General features: G+C 40.7%; 1 protein-coding gene across 1 annotated transcript; it reads left to right on the top strand.

The window, feature by feature from the left end:
• The first annotated feature begins 4,303 nt into the window (after positions 1-4,303).
• On the top strand, positions 4,304-18,386 carry tcf19l (transcription factor 19 (SC1), like). Its single transcript, XM_050035198.1, has 6 exons — positions 4,304-4,487; positions 5,044-6,082; positions 9,808-9,977; positions 12,209-12,602; positions 12,833-13,340; positions 14,041-18,386. The coding sequence occupies exons 2-6, from the start codon at positions 5,812-5,814 to the stop codon at positions 14,384-14,386; spliced, it is 1,689 nt and encodes a 562-aa protein (XP_049891155.1). The 5' UTR covers positions 4,304-4,487; positions 5,044-5,811; the 3' UTR covers positions 14,387-18,386.
• The last annotated feature ends 6,287 nt before the right edge of the window (positions 18,387-24,673 follow it).

Raw genomic sequence — 24,673 nt, 5'->3', positions numbered from 1 at the left:
CTAAAGTCAGGATGGCTCTTGAGGCTAAACTACATCTTATTAGTTGTTTTAGCCCATAGCTCAGGCAGGAGAAGTATTGTCACTGTCAATATTACTGCTGTTGCTTCTGAAATTTAAAAAAAAAAAAAAAGGTGTAAATGAGAAAAATCATGTTTCCTTTTCACTCGATCTTAAGGTCATTGTTTAGAGATGCTATAGCAAACTCTTCATGTCTTTGTTAAAAAAAATGTAGAATGCATTCTGACATATGACGCTGACACAGAAACACTTCATCTAGGATTGTCTGGGTTTGTTTCCATGCTTGTCTGGTCATGTGTCATTTTTGTGTTTGATTTTTCAGCCCAACATAACTAACAAGTCTTCTGTGTCTTATTACATTACACTACACATGAAAACATTGAAGTGTGTATTCCTCAATATGGTGCAAGTTAAGGGTTGTTAAACAAAGACAAGTTGCAAGGAGATATTACGTCATGTTATACCTGTATGCTTTTGATACTAGAAATTCTCTTCACCTGTTTGTCCGCATGCTGTTACTTGTTGTCACTTTCACTTTGAAAGAAGCCACTTGAATTATTCATATCTAAGAGTTCAGATCTCATTTGGTGTTTTTCCAAAGCTGGGTAATCATTGACTGTAACGATACTTCACTGCACTGCCATGAACAAGCGGCCACGCCCCCTTGTTTGCTTGAAGAATAAATCAGTGACTATTTATATATCAGTACTATAAAAGACCTTTTGGCATCCTGCACAGCCTTTTATAAAGCTTCTCTTTTTTTCTGTAATGAATGAATAATTCCAATTAAATACATTTTCAACAGAGATTGAATTTTTGTGTCTGCTTTTGGTTTTCTTTACATTTCATTCATAGTATTTTCCATTTGAATTTCAGTAGTGGATTAGCAAGTGTGCCAGGAAAACCTTCTTTAAATGAGGAGTCTAGAGAATATCGTAATAGTTTTCAACCATTTTTCAGACACATTTCAGTTCTTCAACTTTAATATAGCCAGAGGTAGTAACTTGTAGAAGATGTGATGAGTAGAGAATAGATTTGTACAGTGTAAACTCCCTCTGCCTGTGGGCAGAGTGGGCGTTGCAGCCACAGGGCTGCAGCTTACTTACATAACATTTTCTTAGTGATTTTACTTTAGTGTATAAGACAGTTGGTGGCATAGTGAAGAGGGTGTTTTCAAATGTTTTGCCCAAAAAGGGGCACCTCTGTAAGTTAATGATGAACAGAAGGCAAACTGACACCAATAGGAGCAATTATTAAACTGCATATTTTCAGAAAAACATCAATATATGGTTTCCCTCTCAAACTAACAATAAACAATGAAATTATAGCCTAATAAATGCCCCCCTGACTCTCTTCTCAAATACACCAATACCAAGTTACCATTATTGTTTTTGTAATTAGTTCTGCACATAATTCACTGTCCGAAAACCAATGTCTGATATATTTAAAATACAATAACTTTTAAAAGCAAAGTGAAGCAGAAAATAAAATGCATAGTATTCAAAGACTTGGAGAATTTAGTTTAGGTTGGCATGCACTTGCATGCTTAAAAATACTTTTCAAGGACTCTGAATATTATAGACCATAGAAGGCTGTTTTCAAACTAATGCATATAATTCTGATGGTGACTGAGCTACCATGCAAGATGCTCATCTGTCCATCAGGAACGGGAAAGTCAGGGTCTTGCCCTTGGCATGTGGGCAGGGGGTAACAGGATATAACCACCAATCCTGGACACATCTTGTGACCAGCAGTTAAGCTTTTGCATATTCATGGTTTCTGGATTTTTTGTATAGTAGGCCTTGATGCAATTTTAAGAAATTTTAAACTACACAAAACACAAACTATTATTATGAATCAGAGTAATTTTATATACTGCACACGTGTACATACTGTCACATTTTAAGTAAATGCATGATTTTAGGTTTTGCAAACTTAATTGATTGTCATAGTGTTTAGCTTGTGTTTAAATATTTAAGTGGATTTGCTCCTCAGCATTTCTGCAAATAGCCTACATCAAGAGATTATAGAGCTTTAGCAGATCAACCACAGCAGCTGGCAAGGTTCCATTCTGCAAAACATCTTTTGCTCAGACAACTTTGTCTGTGAAAGGAGCAAAGTCCTGGAGCTTACTATGTGATCCCTTCAAAAATATGCTGCAAACTTTACCACTTTTAAGGAAGCTACTAAATCCTTGTTAATTTGTAAATGAATGTAATATTTTTAATGCATGCTTTATTGTACCATGCTGTGATCAGTTTAACTTCTTTTTACTTCATTTTTCTAATCTCTTAGTTTCATAAAAGGCCTTCTAGGGATGGGTGCTGCAAATTAGCATTCGCTATAAATGCTGTGATACCTCAGATGGCTGTTTTCAGTTTGTCTATGCATAGGGTGAATTGAGGAAACTGAGACATCAGGTAAAATGAGACAAATGATGTTTTACATCTGGGCTTCTTAAAATATTGGCAGACAACCACCAAACATGTTATTGCATTGTTGCTGCTGTACTATACATGAAACAATCATTTTGACTGGTCTGAGAAAACTGATGGGCAGAGCAAAGAAAAAATAATGAGTCCATGTCAGCCACAATAGTCCAGAATTAGCCATCATCGTTACACACATGCAAGCACACACAAAATATTTTCTTTGTAGAAATGAAGCAAAGACCCATAACAAATTTTAAAAGTATTACTTAGGTGGTTTTCCTGTTAATCTAAAAAAAGGTGTCTCATATTGTGTGACTTGACCCTACTGTAGGGGAAAATAATTGTAACACTTTTTGTCTCAGCACCTACAACTGATGGAATTTTCAAACGTTTGGCCCAAAGTACCCTTATTTCTCAACTACAAATAGCAATTCTCTCCAACTATAGCACAGGATTCATGATTTAATGTCAAATGCAAGAAGTTCCACTGTTAAAACCTGCCCCACAACCTGAGGTGAGTTGTAACAATAAGGATAAAAAAAAAGAAAAATAACGCAATTACAAAAAATTACACATAGGAAAAACTGATACATACAATGGTAACCAATTCCTAATAAGGTCTAACGCGCTAGCCTGTATGTGTCAGATGCTTAGTATCTCACATGGAGTGAGTCCAAAATACAAGTCTGCTGCCTCAGTTAAATAACCAGTCAAGACATCCTTTTGCTCTGCACTGAATACTTTCTGACTGCTGTGATAGCCCACATAGGGCAGCTGTGTTGATCCTCTTTGTCTGATTATTTGGATTTATTTATTTATTTATTTATTGCAGTATCTTCTAAATGTCACATTGCAAACAGAGTATTCTTTGGGGACCGACCTTACTGTTGGTCCCTGCCTCAACTACACCCCTATGTTTATGGGGTTTTTTCACCAAGTCTAATGGCATGCTGAGAAAAGGAACAACATAGAGAAAATGTGTTTTGTTGTCATTGGGGTTAGTTGTAACACTTTCATAAAGTAAGGAAGGGGTCATACAGTGAATGCATTACATGACTCATAGATCATCCCTCCTTGGGGAAAGTGGTGCTGTTACAATAGTCCCGACATTACAAATATTTCCTGTCCCTATCAGTTAAACCATAACTATAGAAAATAACCATATCAAATAGATAAATAAGTAAATAAATCTGTCTTAAAACTCCTTTAAACCTTTAAACCCTGAGCAAATTGGTATGATTTCTTTCAGAAACACAGGAAAAAAGGCAATAAGCAACTTGGTAGGAAATGTTCCACAAATTGCAAAAAAGATATTTAGAAAAAATAGGGGGAAAGAAAGCTAGTGAAAAAATATGTTTATTATTATTACTATCATTATTATTTTACATTTAAATTTTATGTTGCAGAATTATATCTTTTTAAGCACTACTTCAGTTCCTTTGTTTGTTTTGAGCTCTCTTTTTCCCCAATAATTTTCTCATTTTACAAATTTCTTGCATTTCTTTTGGGTCATTTCTTCTTTCATTGCTCATTGCTTTCTCCCCATGTTTTTAAAGTAAATTCAGCCAATTTGCTCAGGTTTCAAAAGGTTAAACTTTAAACTATTAATGTGAACTGCTCTCAGTGAACCAGCCTGCGACATAAACTCCATTCAGGAAGATGATTCCTAGCCTGCATTAGACTATTCAGTCCCAGTGACACCCTTTGCCTTTGTGTCCCACTTCTCCCTCACAGAGGCCCGTCCTGCTCCCGCTGAAGGCGCCCTGGCCGTCAGCCAATCGGGGCGGAGCAGGACATGACGCGAGTTCTCGCGCAAGGAAGCCCAGGGACTGGCGCGCCAAATTTCAAAGGACTTCCTCCTGGGAGGAAAGAAGACGAAAAGCCGCACGGAACCCTGGCGAATACGGCGATAAAACCCTGCAGAAACAATACAAATTATTTCAAGTTTCGGAGCTTAATAAGCGGGCGGAGCAGTCGACGGCGTTCTGTCGTCGGCGGGTTGAGGATATATTCACATAAAGTCGGTGTGACATTGTTGTAAGTGGCAGCTTTGACTTTCAGTCTGTCCTACAAGGAACTAACGTCAGCTAGCTTAATCCTGTCTGACTGATAGGCTTAACACCATGACTGCAGTATAGCATTATTGCTCTTATTTTAACGTTAACCAACGCATGTTTCAGTAAATATATATATTACACAAGGGTAGATGCAGTTTTGGTTCTTAAAACGAGGTTTGACCTGACAAGCCGCTAATTTCTGCTGGTTATTGTTTCTTGCTTTGTGTGGTGATCCCATGATTTGTCTACGTGCAGCTGATGCACGGCATGCGGTGCACACTGCAGCTAGCTAAAGCTCATCAAGTGAAGATGACAGTTTTAATGTTCTGTTGTAAATGTAGCATCTGTATGTTGCTGCTTCAGTGTGACATTAGTTTAATTTATAACGGGAGCTTGTGATGAAACGTGCATTGTGCCTTCATGTTGTCTGAAGTGTCAAATAAAGTATATTTATAAAGCTGTTTTTCAGACACTAAGTACAGCAATTAAGCTTTTTTTTTTTTAATTTCAAAGATTTTTCTTTTGTTTTCTTGCAGATCAGACAGACCTCAGCCGTTACACCCTGTCAGGCTCCCCACCTGTGAGACTGCTGATGTCAATTGATGTCAGGAGCCTTGGATTTTAATCTCTTTCTCTCTCACACATACACACACACACACACACACACACACTCAGGCTCAGGCGACAGCTGTTCAAACCTGAAAATATTAAACGTCAGAGCTCCAGCTAAAAGTCACGGCTGTCAGGTTTTTTGGCAGGTTTACCTTTTCACAGTTTTAATGTTTACCGCACCTTTCGATTTAGCAGCACAGTAACACACAGGCTGTCCACATTACTGAAAGTCTTTCTTCTCAAATCCATCTTCTTATAGCCTCCACTCCACGGGGGATTTAGTCTGTTTGAGTTTGAGCTCATAGCAGAGTGCAGAGGCTCATTTCCACCCTTCAACAGCTTATACAGTGCTCCATATCCTCATTATTTATTCATGTATTCACAGCAGGGCACAACAAGTCATCAACTCTCCATACTAATGCAAACACCTGTTGCTGCACCTGCTTGTAACCTTCACACTCAGTGCTTTCAAGCCTCTGTTTAGAATATTTTATCTTGCAGTTTAGCTTCATGTTTACAGTCAGCACTCTTTGGTCAAATGCCTTCAATTTAACTTCTTTCCACTAGTGACGAGTTGTATCCCACAATGGATCGCAGCGTTCTGTAACTCAGGGCCTGTCACAGATAGGGTGTGGCCTCTGGGTGGGGGCAGGTGAGGGCTTAGAGGTGGCAGACAATCAAACCCTTCAGTCATGCTCTCCGGGGTGCAGCCATGCTTCCAGTTGCTTCGGATCGGTTCGTCGGCTGGCGACTCGGCACGGGACCTGTACACATTCAGGCCGGCGCTGAGCCACTCTGTGTTCCGACTGGGGCGGGCAGCAGAGCTGTGTGACGTCACGCTGGACTCGACGTCGGTGTCACGAATCCACGCTGAGCTGCACGCAGAGAGGGAGGCGGGTGAAGGTGACGCAGTGCCGCAGGAGGAGGGCTGGATTGTCCACATCAAGGACAGAAGCAGTCATGGTGAGAGAAGGATTGAGACACACACACTCACACTCACACACTCTACAGTCATTGTGGAAGAGAGAAAGAGGCGAAGATACACACCCACTTACAAGAAGTATCAGTGCTTCTACAGGAAAACACACTCTCACAGACACCATACACTTCCTTTTATTGTTTATTCATGGAGAGTACACACACACACACACACTGCTTGTGCAAGAGGAATAAAATTGCAGGTTTAATAGAAAACTGGGCCCACACACACATTTGGATTGACAGGAATACAGATACTAAATATAATAGACTCTAAAAACACACACATACTGTTTTCGGCTGAATTACTAACACCTGCAGCCTGACAGCAGCTGAGCCTCAACACATACACAGCTATTAACTGCCCAAACACAGCTGAACACATACACATGAGGTGAAGCCTCAGATGCACACAAACACATTAGGAGCTAAATGCTTCTCAGAAACCTCAATTTTAAAAACTTTTCAATTATCTCTCCTGCCAGCACTTTTATTTTCTCGAAGTGGTTTAGAGCTGCATCCTACTGAGAAACATTTGATCCTCCCAGTTTGATTCATTACACAAAAATCACCTAAATTGGAGTTTGATCGTGATAAAGTGATTAAAGAGCAGGGCTCAACAATGAGGATTACCTGACTGCCTGGGGCAAGTAATATGCCATGTCAGACTGGTAAATCTAGCAACCCACTTACCCAATTGGGAAAGTGGTATGAAAAGACTAGAATACATTGTTTTGTTTTTTCTGGAGCTGATTATGGAGGTAACTGAGCTATCTTGCTACCTTTTCACCTCTGCTGAAAGTTGCACATGCGCAGTACCAATTAGGCGCTTGCAGAAAGATGGAGAGTTTATGAGCTGAGTTTATGAGCTGAAGCTGAGTTTATGAGCTGAAGAGCAAGCGACCAGGAGTTCAGTTGGAACTTAAGTTTTTACTTTAGTTAAGAGTAAACACGAAAATTAACTTTAGATTTGTTGTTATTTATAACTGCTAATAAATAAAACAATTTGTATCATTGCAAGTAAAAATTGGGTACATGTAAAAAAGACATTAGCGTTGAACCCTCAAGAGCCTCAACTTTTCCTGATCTTTGACTCTGATTTATGTCTTTTCTGAACTGAAAAAACCAACATAGAGTGTATTAGAGAGGTTTTGGACCACAGCCAGCTTCTAGAGCTGGTTCAATGCTCCATGGCATAGAGACGGCATTCTGCCAAAACATATTCCCTCATTTGGTGTTTTGATTATGGTTTTTGAGAGCATACATCTGTCCAAAATCTCCCACTGGTATTCAGTTAGCTTCAGGTCAGGTGACTGTGAAGGCTGTAGCATATGATTCACACCATTTTCATATTTGTCTAACTGTTTGGTGAAGTCTTGTGTCCTGTTTGATGCATCTGCATTGGTCCATTCATTTAGCCTTTTCCTTTACTTTATTGCCAGGATGCCTGTGATCAAAATGATTATATTTGTTATTAACATGTTGAAAAAATAAATAGAATATTAATATTAAAATAGTGTCCTAACCATAAGAGTGAGAGACTGAGTAGTAGGCTAAATTGTTCAAAAACCAATTGGACAGCAGCTATATCAAAGAAACTTGATGCCTAAAAGTAGAGCTGAAACAATTAATTGATAAATTCCCTCGTTGATTTACAGAAAATGAATTTACAGCTGTTTAGAAAAAAAAAGTTTCAGTCATTTTTGTCAGTCAAATACTTTCTAGTTCAACGGCCTTATCAACAGAGATTTACTGCTTTTCTTTGTTCAGTGGTGTCAGTGGTGTAGTTGTACATTAAAATGTAACTGCATTTTTAACCCTTTTTTTGTGTCTAAGTGACGAATGGGATGAAAATTTTTTGAAATTGGTCCAGTACTTAATGAGATGCTAACTATGACAAATATAAACAAAACAAAATAAAAAAAACGCAAATGGCCCCATCTAGAGCCAGAGTTTGGTTTGTCAGTCCTGGGCTGCTGTAGAAACATGGCGGGGCAACATGGCGATCTCTGCAGATGAGGACCCGCACCTTATGTAGAAATAAAAAGCTCATTTAAAGGTAACGTAAAACACGATGGGTCTTATTTTCTGGTGATTATACACGAGGGAACACGTACATATTATATTACATTACATTTCTGCCAGCATATCCCCCTAAATCCACCCTTTCCATCCTTTAATTCACCCAGTTAGAAGTGAAAATATGCTGGCTATATACACGCTAAAATTACTGTTTATTTAAATAGTCTGGTGGGTTTGCTAATAGCGAGTTTTGGGCTGTTTCTGGTTAAACAAAAGGGATTTTACTCTTTACCAAAAAGGTCCATCTTTGTAGGAATCCTTTCAATAATGTTGTCAGACACTTAGAATAATAATCTGAGCCTGTCAGTGCCAAAATCAAGCACTTTTAGTACATTGGCGGTGCACAAATGCCCTGAGTGGTTACATTGCACCCTGTTAAGTGGCTTCAGTGCTCAAAGAACTGTTGTTCCCATTAATCACTTAGACACAAAAACACTGGAAAACAGGGGCCAGGTTGAAAAAAACCAAAGTTATCCTTTAAATCTCTTTGAATTTTGGACTGTTGGTCACACAAAACAAACAACTTGATTGATTTATTCAGAAAATAATCGCAGATTATTTAATAATGAGAAAAACTGTTCATTGCAGCCTCACTTGAAATGAATAAAGATGACACGATGAACCATAAAATCTACAAAAAGACAGATGGTGCAGATACATGAGTTAAGACAGTTTTTATTTAGCTATGGATGAAGACATAATTACACATGTGACAACTTTGAAATGTGTAGGTATTAAGAAAATCAGCCAAGTCTTGTTCATTCAGTCTAAAGTGGTCGTTGACAACTGAGAGCATAAAATGGATCTGTACTCAGTGAGTGCCGAGAGGGATTAAAGAGGAGCAAATGAACAATGGGAGTAATGAGGCGCAACTTGTTCAATTCTAGATCAAGGAGCACTAACAGCTGATATGATGTCAGTATGTAGGTGTCTGACACAAGAGGGAAACAGCCTTTCATCCTATATACAGGGACGTCAGAGACGCTGCGTCTTTCTACCTCAGTTTGCTTATGGTCTTAAGTGAAACCTGAAGAGCACAGGAAGTAGTACAAGGTGAGGAAGTAGGAGACTGAGAGTGAAGGCTGGGTCTTCGCTTAAGGCCACTGGACTGTGTCTGACAGGCTCCGAATCTAAACTGCGCTCTTACTCCCTAATTTTTCAAGTAATTTCACAGTCTGTTTCACACATTTTTCATTTCTGCTATTAAAATTACATCTTAGTATTCACTGCGCATTTCTCATTTTGTGCTGTGGTGTCGTGGCCATTTGATTGCCTTGTAGCCTTCCAGCTCCTCAATTCTAGGTCCATTTCACAGACAGTTTTACATTTCCCCTCAACTCTGGAAGCTGTAAACACATTGATAGTCAACAAATGACTTTATTTGGAGGCTCTTGATTTATTCTTTCTCGGTTGTCAGACGTTCATATATTAAAAAAAGTTGTGTGATGATCTGGCCCCAGGTAACATCGCCCTCAACTGCAAAACTGTAGCTTGCTTGTGTTTGTTTGTGTCCCACCACTTCTATGTCAGTGTGGCCGGATGAGTCTCTAAGGAGTGAGATTCAGTGTCAGCAATAGCTTTCAATTAGAAAATAAAATCCTCACCTCCTCTTGCTCTCACGTTGCTAGGCACCTGGGTCAATGAGGTCCGCCTCCAGCCAGGTGTCCAGTGGGAGCTCTCAGATGGCGACACGCTGACCTTCGGTGGCCAGTCCGCTCCAGGGAGCCCCGAATTCTATTTCCTCTTCCAGAAGGTTAAAGTTCGCCCGCTTGACTTCGATGCCATCACAATTCCAAAGGTAATTTTTGTTTTTATTATTAAGCACCTATTCAGCAGAGATACTCATCTCTTTGTTGTCCATATTCTGTGCACCTTCAGTGCACTGTACAGATTTATAAGGATGCTTCATATACTGCACAGATTTAGTCATAGATTGCACTTTTCCACAAAGCTGTTGGGGGCCTGAGTATCTCACAAAGTTTGAGGTTAAACGACAAGTCTGGGCTTTTTCTCTATGCTTTCTGAAAGTTATTGCCAGTAGGGTTCATCAGTGTAAGTTTTTCCAATATGACCACAATGTCACATAGTCCGCCTAAGATCATACATTGTAATATAGTGGCTGCATGAAGAGCTGGGATAATGACTTTCGATGCATATTGAAAATAGCAGGCATGTTTTCCCTCAAGGCAAACTTAGATTTTTGGCAAGGTGATGATGTGCAATTGAGTTTTGTTCAGTCTTTAGTAACTCTTTAAGTGATGGCACATCTCATAGGGAAAAAGACAACCCTGGTGATATTCTTTTTTTTTTTTTTTAACACAGCCATTTGACATTTAAAATGATACCGATACCTGCAATTCTGCACCAGGACTCACTGGTACTTTTTTTGGTACTCTAATATAAAATCCAAACCTCTGGCTGCTGGGCAGAAGTGACGGAGAATCTCTTGACCAGAGTATGCTGGTCTCCGGCTTTGCCCAGGGACAGCACACTCTGCTCTGCCTTGGCTGCATAATGTAGATTTTAGTGCCTTTTTTATTGGGCATCAACCATGCATATGCACCTTTTTGTTGAAAATAAAACAAACTTAAACGCTCAAAGCCATGAGATGCAGCTGAGACGCAAGCTGGCACAAAGCTGGTGCAGACAGCTGCATCGATAAAAATGAGAGCATATCTGTTGCGTGACGACGCCAGGTTCACACTGGAGGTGGAAGCACCATGAAGGGCATCGATTTTCCACGGAGCACCGCGCACGGCCATTCGGTGCCCATGTTAACCAGTTGGGCTGTTTATACAGGACACGCTCTGGCCCCGAGCTCCCCAGCCAGCTTGTGATCTACAGCGTTAGTTTCGGCATGTGGTCTATTTTTTTGTGCGAGCTGCAAGCAAATCTGGCTGGAAAACACACTGATCATCTATTATGAATGATATAAAGTATACATTAGATATGATTTAAGTAATTTGATTATGATAAATGATAAAATATGCACCCCATACTTGCACATATTTGTCACTTCTGTTGAAACAGAGAGCCAGAGAGACAAGCAGACAGATAAAACACACAGAGCAAACAGAGATGGAGCTCTAAATGGGATTAGAGAAGAGCAGAGGAGCAGAAAGTTTGCTGACTAGCACAGAGCAATATGCCTCTGGTGTAAACATCCAGGCAACTGTCGACGGACGGCTGCGCGTCCATTGACATATCAGGGCGTTTCAGCACCCAGTGTGAACATGGCTTGAGACTTGCAAGTGAAAAGCCCTCAGAGGCCTATGCTTACGGTCCAAACACGGATGTTTTTCCACCTGGCACCACTGCCCCACATTCTGGCTATGACCTGGTTCTGTTCTGTCCTGGAGTGGCTGAGAGCACCTCTGGTAGCCACCTCGCAGCCAGAACATGGTGCACCCAGATGCCACCCAATTTGGCATCGCTTGATTTAACATGAATCGGTACTTGGTAGTCCTGACGTAAATCAGTTGGTAACCTAAAAAATACAGAGTTAGAGATCTAGGTCTTCTGCAGAAACCAATGGACTGGCCATGTGCTTGGGTCGTAAGTGGTAAAGAATTCAGAAATGCACCAACACATTGTTGGTTTTGGTGTTTTAATGAATTAATGGTGATGAAGAGAATAATGTAGAATGATACCATCCTTGTCTTTTAGATTCCCTCCCACTCATGTGTCACCATAGTGTGTAGGCAGTGTGACTATGAGGCACTTTGGTTAAGGTGTCCACCAGGCAGCATGTGAACATTTAAAATGTCATGGACATAATTCTTTCTGTGCCATTTTTAAGATAGAATCAGGGGCTCTCTGATTTTTACTTTAATTAGAAACTTGCACATTCATGAAGTGTAGAAAGTAAACAGAAATGGCCAAAAATATATTAGTGACGCAAATGTTTTTATTTTAAATTTCGCCATCTGTCTTTGAAAAGTAAATCTGCCAAGCCACGCAAGCACCTGATGGATATTTACATTCGACCTTTTCTAGATAATTTTCTAATTTATATATCTTGTCTCCCAGGCGGGCACCTTCTCCTCCGACATACAGAATCGGATCAGAACTAACCTCGACCGCAAGGTGGCCGCCAACCTGGACCTGTCCAAGCTGTCCATCAACCGGGCCACTGTCATCCTCAACTCCATAGGCAGTCTGAGCAAGATGAAGGGCAGCGCCTGGACCTTTAAGAGGAGCCACAGCCATGAGGGAACTGCCTCGGACCCCGGCTCCTCCTCCTCGCCTCCTCTGGCTGTGGGTTTATCCTCTCTGCTCCCGCCCTCCACGCCTCCGTCATTCTCCTCTGCAGCTTCAGTGCCTTCTGCAAAGTCCCTCCAGCCAACCTCAAGGAGCAGGAGGAAGTCTGCTCACACAGTCCTCCTTGAGGACGACAGCTCAGACGAGCCCAGAAGTCGAGGAGGTGAGGCTTAACATAATGCTCAAATAAAAACCGCTGTGGACGTACTGACCTTTCTGCAGATATTGGAGGCTGCAGTTTTTTATAAGAATATGTGTTTTTTGGCAGCTTTTAAACATATTTTTATTACTGAAGCCAGGTCAGTTAAAGAAGGCGTATGTAGAAGAGGAAAATGGAGATGGATAGCTTTGATTACTGCTTCTATTGAAATATTCTCATTTTGTGTGGTTTAGCTCCAGCAGGAGTTGTGGAGGACGGACAGAGATCGAGGGGGAAGAAGCGGCGGCGGCTCTACAAGTCTGAGTCTGAGAGTTTCAGCTCTCCTCCTCCTCTGCCGCTGCAGCCCAAGAGCCACGACGACGTCCGGCGGCCACTGGAGGCCAAGCCCTTTCCCGTCGGCATCAGGACCATCGGCAGTTTCCACGGTGCCATGACAAACAGCAGACTCAACCACCATCTCATCCAGGCACAATTCACCAACCCTGCCGTTCATAAACAGGAAATGCAGACGATGCACCGGGTCCAGACGGTGATGCACAGCAACTTCGCAGGTTTCCGCCAACAGAAACCGTCCCACAGTTCTCCGATAGCGCAAAGAGGCAGGCGGAGGGCTAACAGCTCCCCGGTCTTCTCCCCTCTGGTGGTGGGAGGGGAGAACTACAGCCTGGCCTCGCCATCAGTGAGGATTCGAACAGAGGAGAGAGGCAGGATGCAGTTCAACAGATTTCACCATCCAGCAAGGTAAGAAGTTTAGGGAAGGAGTTTGTCTCCATGCAACTGACCAACCCCTCTGTTTATCTGTAGAATTGAAATGAATGAGAAAAAGAAAGAGAAATAACAAAAGGCAGTCGCAGAATCTTGGCAATATTTGATCAGCACTGCTCAGTTCTGTCATTTGATCTAATTGTTTTTCAGCCTCCATTTACAACAATACACATAACAGTGTGGCGACCACTTCCTGTTCACAAACTCTCGTATTACAGCCAAACAGTGCACTAAAATATTTTTTTGAAGACATTTTAGGAAAGAAATAGGCAAAGCAGTAACTAAATCTGGGTTTATGTTTGATCAGCAAAGCCAAGTTTTACAGTTAGATCTGAGAGAGAGGGGTGGCCCTCTCTTGCAACCTGCTTCTACAGTCTTTGTGTCCGTGGCGGTAGGCATAAAAAATGAAGTATAATCTGTAGTGTGAGCAAGAGCCCGAGAGCCAATGAAAATCCATTTTGTGTCATCCACCACATTTTTGCTGGTAAATGAGCAGGGAGTTCTCAGCGCTGGCAAGATGAAGGTTACCACAGTTCATTTACACATACTACCCACATTATTATTTTACAAAGCTTGTAGGAAATCAGCAAATTATCCCTTAAAGCAATAGCTTGTCCTAAAGTTTTTCTCCCTGATCTCACTGCTTCATCCTTCTCTCCTCTTCCTCTCCTCGCAGTAAGCGACGAGGCCGCCCCAGAAAACACCCCCTTCCTCCCCGGCCCTCTCTGCCTTCTCCATCCTCCTCATCTTCCTCTTCCACCTCCTCTGCCTCTTCTTCTTCTGGCTCCTCCTCTTCCTCCTCTGAGGATGAAGACGATGACGAAGAGGAGGAGGAAGAGGAGGCGACCGGCGGGGCGGTGGAGCCATGCGCAGCGCCACGTTGCCGACTGCCCCAACAGGACACGGTGCAGTGGATCCAGTGCGATGTGTGCGACGCCTGGTACCACATAGACTGTCTGCACGTTGACCGCAAAAAGCTCCTGAAGGACCCCAACGCAGACTTTCACTGCGGATGTCGCTGATATGAGAGAAACCAAGCTTGTTGAGATGAAGTGAAATGCTCCAGTTTAGACTTTCAAGTTGCCACATTTTCCCCTTAAATGTTTATTTCCCTTAGGCACACTTGTGGGAATCAACAGACTTTTCATTGAAGATGCTACTTCTCTTGTAATGGCCACTGAGTAGCTCCACTCAAGCATGCAGTGCTTTTTTTTCTCACCTCAAAAGCAACTGACGAGGGCAGGACAAGAGCTTCCTTTGATATTTACATCCTGATCTGCTCAAGTTTAAAGATTTGTGACCCAAAAGTCACACAGCTGCTTCATAAACCCCCTTTCCTGCTCAGTTTCAGCACTCAGGTTTCGGAGAAGGAGGCAAAATTGTAATGAAATGTCTCAGGTTGGATTTCATTATGACTTTGACTGCCTGGAGAGGTGCGGTCAGGGCGGGAAAACATGATGAAATGTTGCTGAGTACACTCCCACTGTGGCTGTCGCTGACCAGGGGGCAGGCAGCATTCAGGAAGATTAATGAAATGTTTTAGATCAGGCTGCCACAGCAAGAGTCTATACAGGGCGATTAAACACTCTTAGATGTCTCGCTGCAGTCACCTTCACTATTTCAGCAACTTGGCCAGGACAGAATAGGACCTTCAGTGGACATTATGTGGTCTGCATGGCCAAGGAGCTTCACCACCCTTCCTCCCAAAAGAAAACCGGGCCGGGCTGGTGTTTCCCACCTGTGTGATAATAAAACTCGATGAAATATCTCAGTGCAGCTTTCCTGGGTGGCAGCAGCTGTCTGGGAGTGGGCGTGTGATGTTTCAAGACAATTAAATGCCTGCAAATGTGTCAGCAGACTTCCATTGTAGCTGTTGATGAGAGGTGCTTGAGGGAGGATAATCAAATATTTCAAGGCACTTCAGCAGTAGCAGCTGCTGGATTTTTTTGGGGGAATGTGTGCAGTGGGACTGTTATTATAAGACGTCTGAGTGCAGGCTGACAGTGCGGCCGTTGCTGCTTTAGGAGGGCTCATTACCAGTGAAATGTCATAAAATATCATCCGCTGATGTAACGGGATAAACAGATTCAGAAAATCTTCGTCTCTGACTGTTGGGATAAGACTTGATGTCGCAGATGATTTTAAGGTTTTCTCTACGGATCAATCTTCATCTTCAGCAGTCTCTTCACACTACTGAACTTTTGGGCCAAAGTGGACACTTTTGTCCTGACCAAACTGTTCTCCACTGCTGAACAGTAATATACACATATCATTGCTCAGGTGCTGTTTGAGTTGGAATAAAATCCAAGTATAGGTCTCCAAATTCTCCTCTAAAGCACCTTTTCTATTATTTAATTCAAAATTCTTTCTTCGGTTGGCTCACCCGGACAGAAACAGTGTCTTTAAAACAGCATTTATGAGCAGTTGAGCTTCTGCACCACTTTTATAACCTCTATAATACTTCTGACTTGAAGCTATTCAGATAATGGTAGTGTCAAAAGTATAGTTTTTCTGGGTTGGTGTTTAAAAAGGCGTCTCCCCATTTTTACTTTGATCATACCACTATGACAGACCTGCAGTCTTTTGAGTTGAGGGGAAAGAGAGAGAAAATGTATAGAACTTGATTCCTAAGCAATAAAATAAGAAAAAAAGTTTAAAAAAGATGTATATTTTAACTTTAACTCACAGCACAGCTGGATCAGATTTTCTCAGTCCCTGGTTGTCAAGATTATGTCACAAAACAAGCAGAAGGTTAAGAAGAAAACATCTTATATCTGGTTTTCAATTCAGTGGATTCATTTTAAAATCCCAAAATTAAAAAAAAAAAGTATTCTGTGAGATGCATAAATTTGTGTTTAATAGTCTTAATAAATGTGTTACTTGTCAAAAGGCTACAGTTCAACTTAAGATAACTTTATTGACAGTTTAAGGTTTTGACAAATAACCCCCACTTTTTGAGAATGTGAGCACCTCAGAGCAGTTACACAAAATCAGTTATATAGGACTTAACATACTAGCTTAATGCTATAATACAGACCTGAAGGACCTGTTTGGTCCTGTTGAGCAGTTGTAAAAAAAAAAAAGTTGGGTTTTCAGTTTTCTCTGTTGATCTGCAGTCAGTTGTATTCTGTTTTTATGTTTCATCTGCCAGTGAAGATGTAAGTGTTGCCTATACCTGTTTGTCTCCTTAGATTTTGAGCTCTAAAGATATTTAAATGCCTGTTTATGTCTTCCAAGCTTCAAAGAAATGTGCCATCTTCACCACATCACTCGTCGTCGTTCAGTGTCGTGTTGCTGTGTGAGCACTCCTCATTGCGCACCTGTTTTTTGCTTTCATGTGGCGTGCCAAACAGTTGTAAAGATCCTCTTTACCAGACTGCAGTTACAGATGTGCTGAAATGTGCAGCCGCTAAGAGGGAGAGACACTCTTTAATTGGCGAAGGGGAAGAATCGGCCGTGAAAAAGGAGCATAAAACCTGCGTGATAGTTAAAATGGAGACAAAGTGGCATACAAAGAAGTGTAAACTTATTCAGCGTTTCTCACAGCTGTTTCTACCTTAAAGTTCTGATCCTGTCAACGTTTTCCAAGCATATCTGGTGGCGACCCCGCCACAACTCATAGCCCTCCCCCAGCTTATCCTAGCTAGCATCTCAGCTAACGTTAGCTAGCCACTGTGAACTTCAGGTTAACATACCCCATCTCTGCTACCATTTCAACCAACATTATCTAACACGTGACCGGCCCTACTCTCCCTCTGATTGGCTAGTACTTGTTGCCTTTGTTGGTTGCATTGATTAGGTTTAGTAAAGAGGAGTGTAAAGGTAAGAATGTCAGGGGGAAGCCAATCAGAGGCAGAGTAAGGTGGGGCAGCAAACATTAACGAGCCACAACAGCACTGTTCTTATAATACAGCCATACACTGCACAGCCACAGAGCAATTGGTCAAAGGTATACTGTGCAGGATTGTCAATTACCATCTGTTAACAAGCTTGCCAGTGAAAGTGAAAGTCAGGCCAACCCTAGATTAATTCTGGTTTACAATGAGGTGTGGCCTGTCCACCACTGGACCCTGATGGACAGATGCACAGTTTTCCCTTGAGACCAACATGAAGTTGACAGGGCAGCTGCAACCATTAGTCAAATAATAGATGAACCAATCTGCAGGAGAATAATTGGAAACTATTTTGATAAGTGATTAATCATTTATTAAGTAAACATGCAGCAAATGTGCTGCTTTTCTCTTTTTTATATCAACATAAGCTTCATATCGTTGGGTTCTGGGCTGCATGTTGGACAAACAGGCGATTTGAAGACGGCACCTCTGGCTGTGGATAATTGTAATGGTAATTTTTCCAAACTGACCTTTAAGAGACTGTTGCTAAATCGAACACATAAGTGGCCATTATCTGACATTTTATAAATTAGCCTTGCATATTGGTAACCACATCACAAACAGCTCTTTGCAGATCTGTAATAGTTTCCATTTGCATTGCCTCAAAGACAAACAGCTTCCTTGTAACGTCTTTCAAGGCTTTGACAGATTAAATCAAGTTTGTGGTGAATACTTTTGATCATTACACTGTTGTGGTCGCCTCATTGTTTCAGTATTTTGTTTGTGCCATCTGCTTGTCGTACAGAACGCTCGAGTGGTACCATTTTTACACTGTGTTAATTATTCTGTTTACTGTTAAAATCCCTAAACACAAGACTCTAAGGTGAAAGCACTCAAAGTGATGAGTTCAGAAATGGAGTTAATCAAAGGGATTTTGTTTTCATCAGTCAGTTTCTCTCTGAGCTCTGAAGCAGGAGTTCACGGGACTCTTTTTTTTTTTCTCCACACACACTGCCTTCACTTTAATTATCACATTGAAATGCAGAAACACTTTGTTGGTTTTGCGAGGTTGTACAGAATTAAAACCAATAGTCATAATTCTCTGAGATGCCATCAGCATCAAAGATATCAGGGAGGAAATAAAGAATAATCAGAAAATGTATCTTTGCATTGTCTGTCTCTTTTATCTTCACAGCTCTGCTTTTGTCTGTTGCATCCAAAGAGGCTGGGATCTAAAACACATTTAATTTATTATAGATTCTTTCAACGCATCCGGCTAAAGTCGGCATTGATGAAACATTGATATTAAAAATTTCCATTTTGTTTTCCCCCGGTCCCTTTGTGTCATGTTTAAAACAAAACAAAACAAAAAAAACTTCCCACCAGACAGAGAGGAGATTTATCTAGTTATTATTTTCATTGTTGTTTTCTTTGAAATGATCAGAGCAGAGTGAGTCAACAAGCAAAAAGAACATCCTCATAATTGAAACACATTATCTCCCATCTCTCTCTCTCTCTTTTTTTTTAACCTCATAATGGATTTGTCTTATCTGGGGTCTCCATGCATGAAGTTACATTTCTTCACAGAATTACTGCTTACAGCATTTCTATGTAAGTGAGGCTTGCACACACACTGATTGGTGTATCTTGTAATCAGTAAACCCGTCGATAGCTGTGATGCTTCTGAGAAAAATGATGCTTGGTTGTTACTTCTGTACGTGTTGTTATGGTGAAGCATCATGTGTACATAAAATACAGGTTACTGCATGTCCCATTGTACTTAATGGTGAAGAGGCTAACAGGATTTCATTGAATTACCTGTCACTATTTGAGGTATTGACCCTTGACTCCTGTTAAGTCAGACAGGTTAGCGTCAGGGTGGGCAACCTGCACATCTGGAGCCAGAGGTGCGGCTCTTTACCCCCTCTCCAGTGGCTTCATGGGGCTTTGACAAAAAATTACATGGAAATGAATAACAGTCTTTTTTTTAAAAAAAAAATTGTCATTTATCATTGTTGTAGGCCTAAAGAAATGATCCCATTCTCCAGTGGTAAAAATGTGTAGCCTATACACTGAATAGAAATGTTACAGCATGTGTACTGATTCATTTGCTTTCACTACCATCGCTGCAAAGTTAAAGTACCAAATAATCATAAACAGCACACTGCAGAGGAGCCAAAAACATATAAATAAGTATGAGTAATATTGATAAGCTAATTTAGACTACTATATAGGCTGTGTTATCTTCATTATAAAGGTCAAATATGTGGGAATAACCCACAATTCATAGTGTTTTGATGTTAAATGGCAGGTTACCAGTGTTAAAAAAAACAACAACCCCAAAACAAACCGTAAACAATAAGGACTGGCACAAGGGTGTTCAGCCTGGCATATTGGGTGCCCTGGTTTTCCTAAATTTACATAGAAACACTACATTAAAGGGACAGCTCGCCACAAAATAAAAAACATAATTTTTTCCTCTTACCTGTGGTGCTATTTATCAGTCTACATTGTTTTGGTGTAAGTTGCAGAGTGCTAGAGATATCGGCCGTAGAGATGTCTGCCTTCTCTAAAATATAATGAAACTAGATGGCACTCGGCTTGTTGAGCTCACCGAGCCAAAAATATATATTTGAAAAACTCAACAGCAATGTCTCTTTCCAGAAATCATGAACCGGTTACTTAAGATAATTCACAGAGCTTGTTGTGAGCAGTTTCATGTAGGAACTATTTTCTTTCTGCCAAACTACACCCATCAACTGTGTCACCATCCAGAAGCAAGTGTCCATCTACTGCTAGCTCACCTATCACCACTGAGCTAGCTAACCTTGAAGTTTCATTGAGTAGGATGCTACCATACTATTTAGCATGCCAGAAAAGTTTTAGTATGTCCCAATACATATGCCAAACACAGTATGCCAAAAATACCACAGTGTTTTACCACATCCAGTCTGATTTTACAGTGTGCAAGCCTGCATGTTTTTCTGGCTATTCTGACTCTCAGCAGAGGATACGTCACATTGACTGAACCACAGACAGAAGGCAGCTTGGCAGCTTGCTGACAGCTGTCAGACGCTGTAATGTTAGGTAACAGTGCAAGTGACTGATGACCAGTCGAATTGTAATAATAAAAGATAAAATAAATTAAGCGAAGAAAACAATCATAAAAATGACCAACAACAAAAGGACATAACTATGAGAATAATGACAGAGAAATGCAGATGTGAATCTACAATCTAACAGTTCAAATTACATACATCGCAAAGTAACAGCAGAACTCTCCAGATTGATCTCTGTCTCTGGTGAGCTCGGTGAATGGCGTTTTGTCTCCAAGGTAACTAAGCAAGAGGGTCAAAGTTCAGGGTGCAATGTTGACCTGTCAATGCAATGAAAAGGTATGCAGTTTGTAGCACAGCTAATGTTTACATCTCGCGCTGCCACGTGCACAAGCCTCGCATCCGTGAGAGGATACACGCTTCCTTCTGCGTGGTGATATGGTTGGTAGGTGTAGTTTCGTAGAAGACAATTAAGTTCTACATAAAACTGCTCACAACAAGGTCTGTGGATTATCTTGAGAAACAGGGTCATGATTTCTGGGAAGAGACACTGCTGTTGTATTTTCCAAATGTATTTGTAAAGCTAGAGAAGATGCGATTCCAGTTTTTGTAGGTTTTAATACTGAGTATGATTACACCTTTAAAATGCAGAAAGCCTGACTTGTTTTTCTTCACATCCATTGGGATGCATAATGCTTTGATCATACTATAATTATTACTGTTAATAAGAGAAGGCAATGTCTCAGGAACTCACACCAAAGCAGACACCAAACACCAAACATGCACAAGAATTGGAAGACATTTAAGAATTTAGCAACACAATCTGCCTTTTGCATCAGCTGAGACTTGAACTCACAACCTCTGAGACTAAGAATCAATTTCTATCTCACTGAGCTAATTAGTCAGTAACAATTCATGTGTAGCTTCACAAACTGACTAAGCCAGATGTGCAGGTTTAGCAGCCATCCATGCATGGAAAAGCAGATTTCAAACCACTGTTAAAAATTCAGTTATTAAGACAAAAATCTGAAAATACACATATTGCATCTAGACAGCATGGAAATGTTGGTCATTTGTTTGTAACAATGATTATTTGCTACATAAGTGAAAAACTGATGTTTAAAATTGCCATTGTTACATATACTCCAATTGTTCACATTAGAGCAAAATTCAAAATGCTGTCAAAAATTCAGTTTTTGATATAAAATTCTGAAATTTGCCACACATCATCTACCATGACTCTAGAATTTTGTCATTTTTTTCATGAACATTGAAGATTTATTTAGCAAGAATTTGCATGTATATGTTTACAGTACCGTTTACAGTCAAACATTTTGATGCACTGTAGGCTCAATTTTTGATAAATCAAAAATCTGAGAAACATAGTTTTTGTAGGACAGTCTGAAGATGCTCTGTAGCAAGCTTGGTGTCAGTTGAGCAAAAATTGTGGGAGGAGATAGGTTTAAGAAGTTTTACAGTTTTTGAAAAAAAACACAGAATGATGAACTTCATAATTTTTAATAGGTTTAAATGTACAAATGTTTCTTCAGTATTGGGGCTACAGTTTGATGGAAGTTGTGAAGTTGTAGCACGTATGGTTGATTTGTTATGAATTTTCAAAGTTTTGAACTTTAGACGCTTGCTGTAGCGCCACCATCAGGACTATTGGCTTGAGTTTACAGCTGAGGATATCTGGCATGAGACTGGACCTTTGTGCAAAGTTTGGTGAGTTTTCACAAATGGGAAGTATGATTTCCTCTGAAGAAGAAGAAGAAGAAGAATACCTAGGATTACAATTGTGTCCTGGCAGCTTAGCTGCCCGGACCCTAATAAAAAGTCCCAAACCCATAACTGTATGTAACATGTTCTGGTGTCGTTAAGATAACGTGATATGTTGCTGCAAAGTGCTGTCTCATTCCTATTTATACCACTTGGAGTCTTTGTACTCAAGCACTCAGCAGGTGACACCAACTAAGTCTGTGAGGGTTAAAGGCTTTAGGGTGGAGAACAGCATTGCGCCATAGTTTGACTCGAGTGAAACCCGTGTTTAAAGTTACTTTGAGTGAATGTTTTTTGTCGCACTTTTCACTTTTACTGGTTATGAAGCTGTCCTTAGCTCATAGTGTTTGTCAGTTTCACCAAAACATTCACGATTTCACTGATTTATCAGTTTGATTACTGTTCTGTAATGAGCTCTTATACTTGGCAAACCTAAATTCTACATGTGTATAATCCAACATAAACCTCAAAGGCAATTATTTACATTAAAGGTTTTCAAGCAGCCCACCCACCTGTGGTTATCCTGAAAAATACATATAAACACTTACATATTAGGAGTACTTAGAGACACTAAGAGGCACTTCAATGAAACAAGTACAACAATGCTTTGGGGTTAATTTTTTGTTTGTCCTAACACAATGTGAAAAATGTTAAGGGGGTCTTGAGTGTATTTTGCATTGTGCTGCTGTTGATGAATGACAAAAGTGAAATATAAAGGTTTTCATTTCAAAACCCCAGGAAGGAGGCTTAAAATAAGAATATTTTTCCTTGAGTTGTTATGTCTGGTTGTTATTTTCCTCCAGAGTTGTAAAGATGCAGTATCTCATTTTAAAGCAAAGTGAGATGTGAGCATGAGCATACACACAGACACACGCAGGTTATGAAATCAGCCTATATATCATGCAGCACATTGCAGCTCACGACTCCAGGAAACCTATTATACACTCATAGACCAGTGGGTAGATATCGAGGAGACTGAGAGATTATGGAGCTGAAATGCCCGCTGCCTTGACCTGCAAAGGTGGAGGGAGACAATTACATTTGTCCGAACTGTTTCCATAGCAACATTTCTCTCTCTCTTTTTTTTTAAGAGTTGGGGGGGCTGTGAGACACCCCTCGGAGCTCCGTCCTGTAATAACAGCCGGCACTTTCTTTCCCCTGATGATGCATGGACTGAGACAGAGAGAGGGCGAAAAGCTGCTTCTGTTCATTTGAAACTGAGGCAGAGAGAGTGTAGGTGTGTGTGTGTGTGTGTGTGTGTGTGTGTGTGTGATGGGTTACAGATACAGGACACACACCAGTTATACATGAGGGCGTTTCTACCTTGCCTTGATGCAGGGAAAGAGAGAGGTCACAGCGAGATGAAAGCAGAGGGCTGAAAACTAACTGTCCATACTCATTCTGCAGCTTCCTGGCCTGTCAATCACACACACACACACACACACACACACACACACACACACACACACAATCACAGGGGTCATTTTTTCCTCTATCTGTCATCTGTGCTCTGCGGCAACAAGCCTGCAGTCCTGATTCTGGGCTGGATGTAATATCGGTGATCTGATGCTGTTACTCTGATGGAAACGAGCTCACATCAAGTCACCAGCATCTGACTCTGAATCCATCTGAATCTAATATTCTGCAATAATATACAAGTCCCTGGATATTAATAATTCAGTTATACATAGGTAATTGTTAGCTTGAAGCAGAAAACAACTTTTTTTTTCAAAAATCAGTCAAAATCAATGTGATTCTTGCAACATTTTACACACACACTATTTGACCTACTATATGATGGACACTTAATGTTGTTCTGAAACGAGTACTTTGTTACATCCAGAGAAACCTCATTATCTTCCATCATATTTTGTATTTTTTATGTCTGTAACTTTAAGAGATATCTGAGTCCTTTTTGTCCCTGGTGTGATTGTGGTACATGGGTTGCAGCATCGATGATGGCAACTCCCACTTCTGGATTCACTATCCAATACTAATGAAATCCTGTTCAACCAAGTACCCAATAAGGAGTACTCACCTGTTGTCTTTGCTCTCTTTGGGCCCTGACACATACAGCCACTGGTTGGCCGTTGGTCAATGTTGGGCCATCGGATAATGTCTGTTACCCTAGTTTTTGGCTGTGTGTCCTGCACTGGTAACCCATAATGACTTTTTTCAGCTGATTCAACATGTTGAACCCCTAACCTGATGAAATTGAGGCGAGAGTGAGATGGAAACAAACTTATTAAAAAAGGTACGTTTTTTTTTTTTTTTTTTTTAGCCGTTTAACTCTTTCGCAAATACGGTACGTTCTCTAGCGCATGGTAAATATCCTTTCAACATCAGGTTGTGTTGTTCATGTGCTAACTAGCTAACTAGCATCTTGAATCTGTCCTGTTGGTTTTCCAGTTTCCCTTTTTGAATGCTGAATACAGACTACGATCGCCTGCTGGTATGAAGAGTTATTTCCTTTCATGCAGGTGCGAAACATATGTGCTGGTTTGCTGTTGGCTGTAGTCTTTGCGTGGTGTTCAGGTGCAACTTTTTGGCCAAGACACAGGGAAGTGAGGGGTGGCTTTCAATGCAACTAGTTCTTTGATGTCGGTTTGGTGTGCCTAGGCCTTTTGACTCGAATGACACA

Source organism: Epinephelus moara, chromosome 22 (assembly GCF_006386435.1).
Source record: "Epinephelus moara isolate mb chromosome 22, YSFRI_EMoa_1.0, whole genome shotgun sequence".
Taxonomy (NCBI): Eukaryota; Metazoa; Chordata; class Actinopteri; order Perciformes; family Serranidae; genus Epinephelus; species Epinephelus moara.
This window is presented reverse-complemented; position numbering and strand designations above follow the sequence as displayed.

What these genes read in the sequence shown, in the direction of transcription:
- tcf19l (XM_050035198.1), top strand. Translation starts at nt 5,812, where the DNA reads ATGCTCTCCGGGGTGCAGCCATGCTTCCAGTTGCTTCGGATCGGTTCG. An exon ending in CAAGGACAGAAGCAGTCATG is followed by an intron (nt 6,083 to 9,807) that starts GTGAGAGAAGGA and finishes TCACGTTGCTAG; the next exon opens with GCACCTGGGTCAATGAGGTC. An exon ending in ATGCCATCACAATTCCAAAG is followed by an intron (nt 9,978 to 12,208) that starts GTAATTTTTGTT and finishes CTTGTCTCCCAG; the next exon opens with GCGGGCACCTTCTCCTCCGA.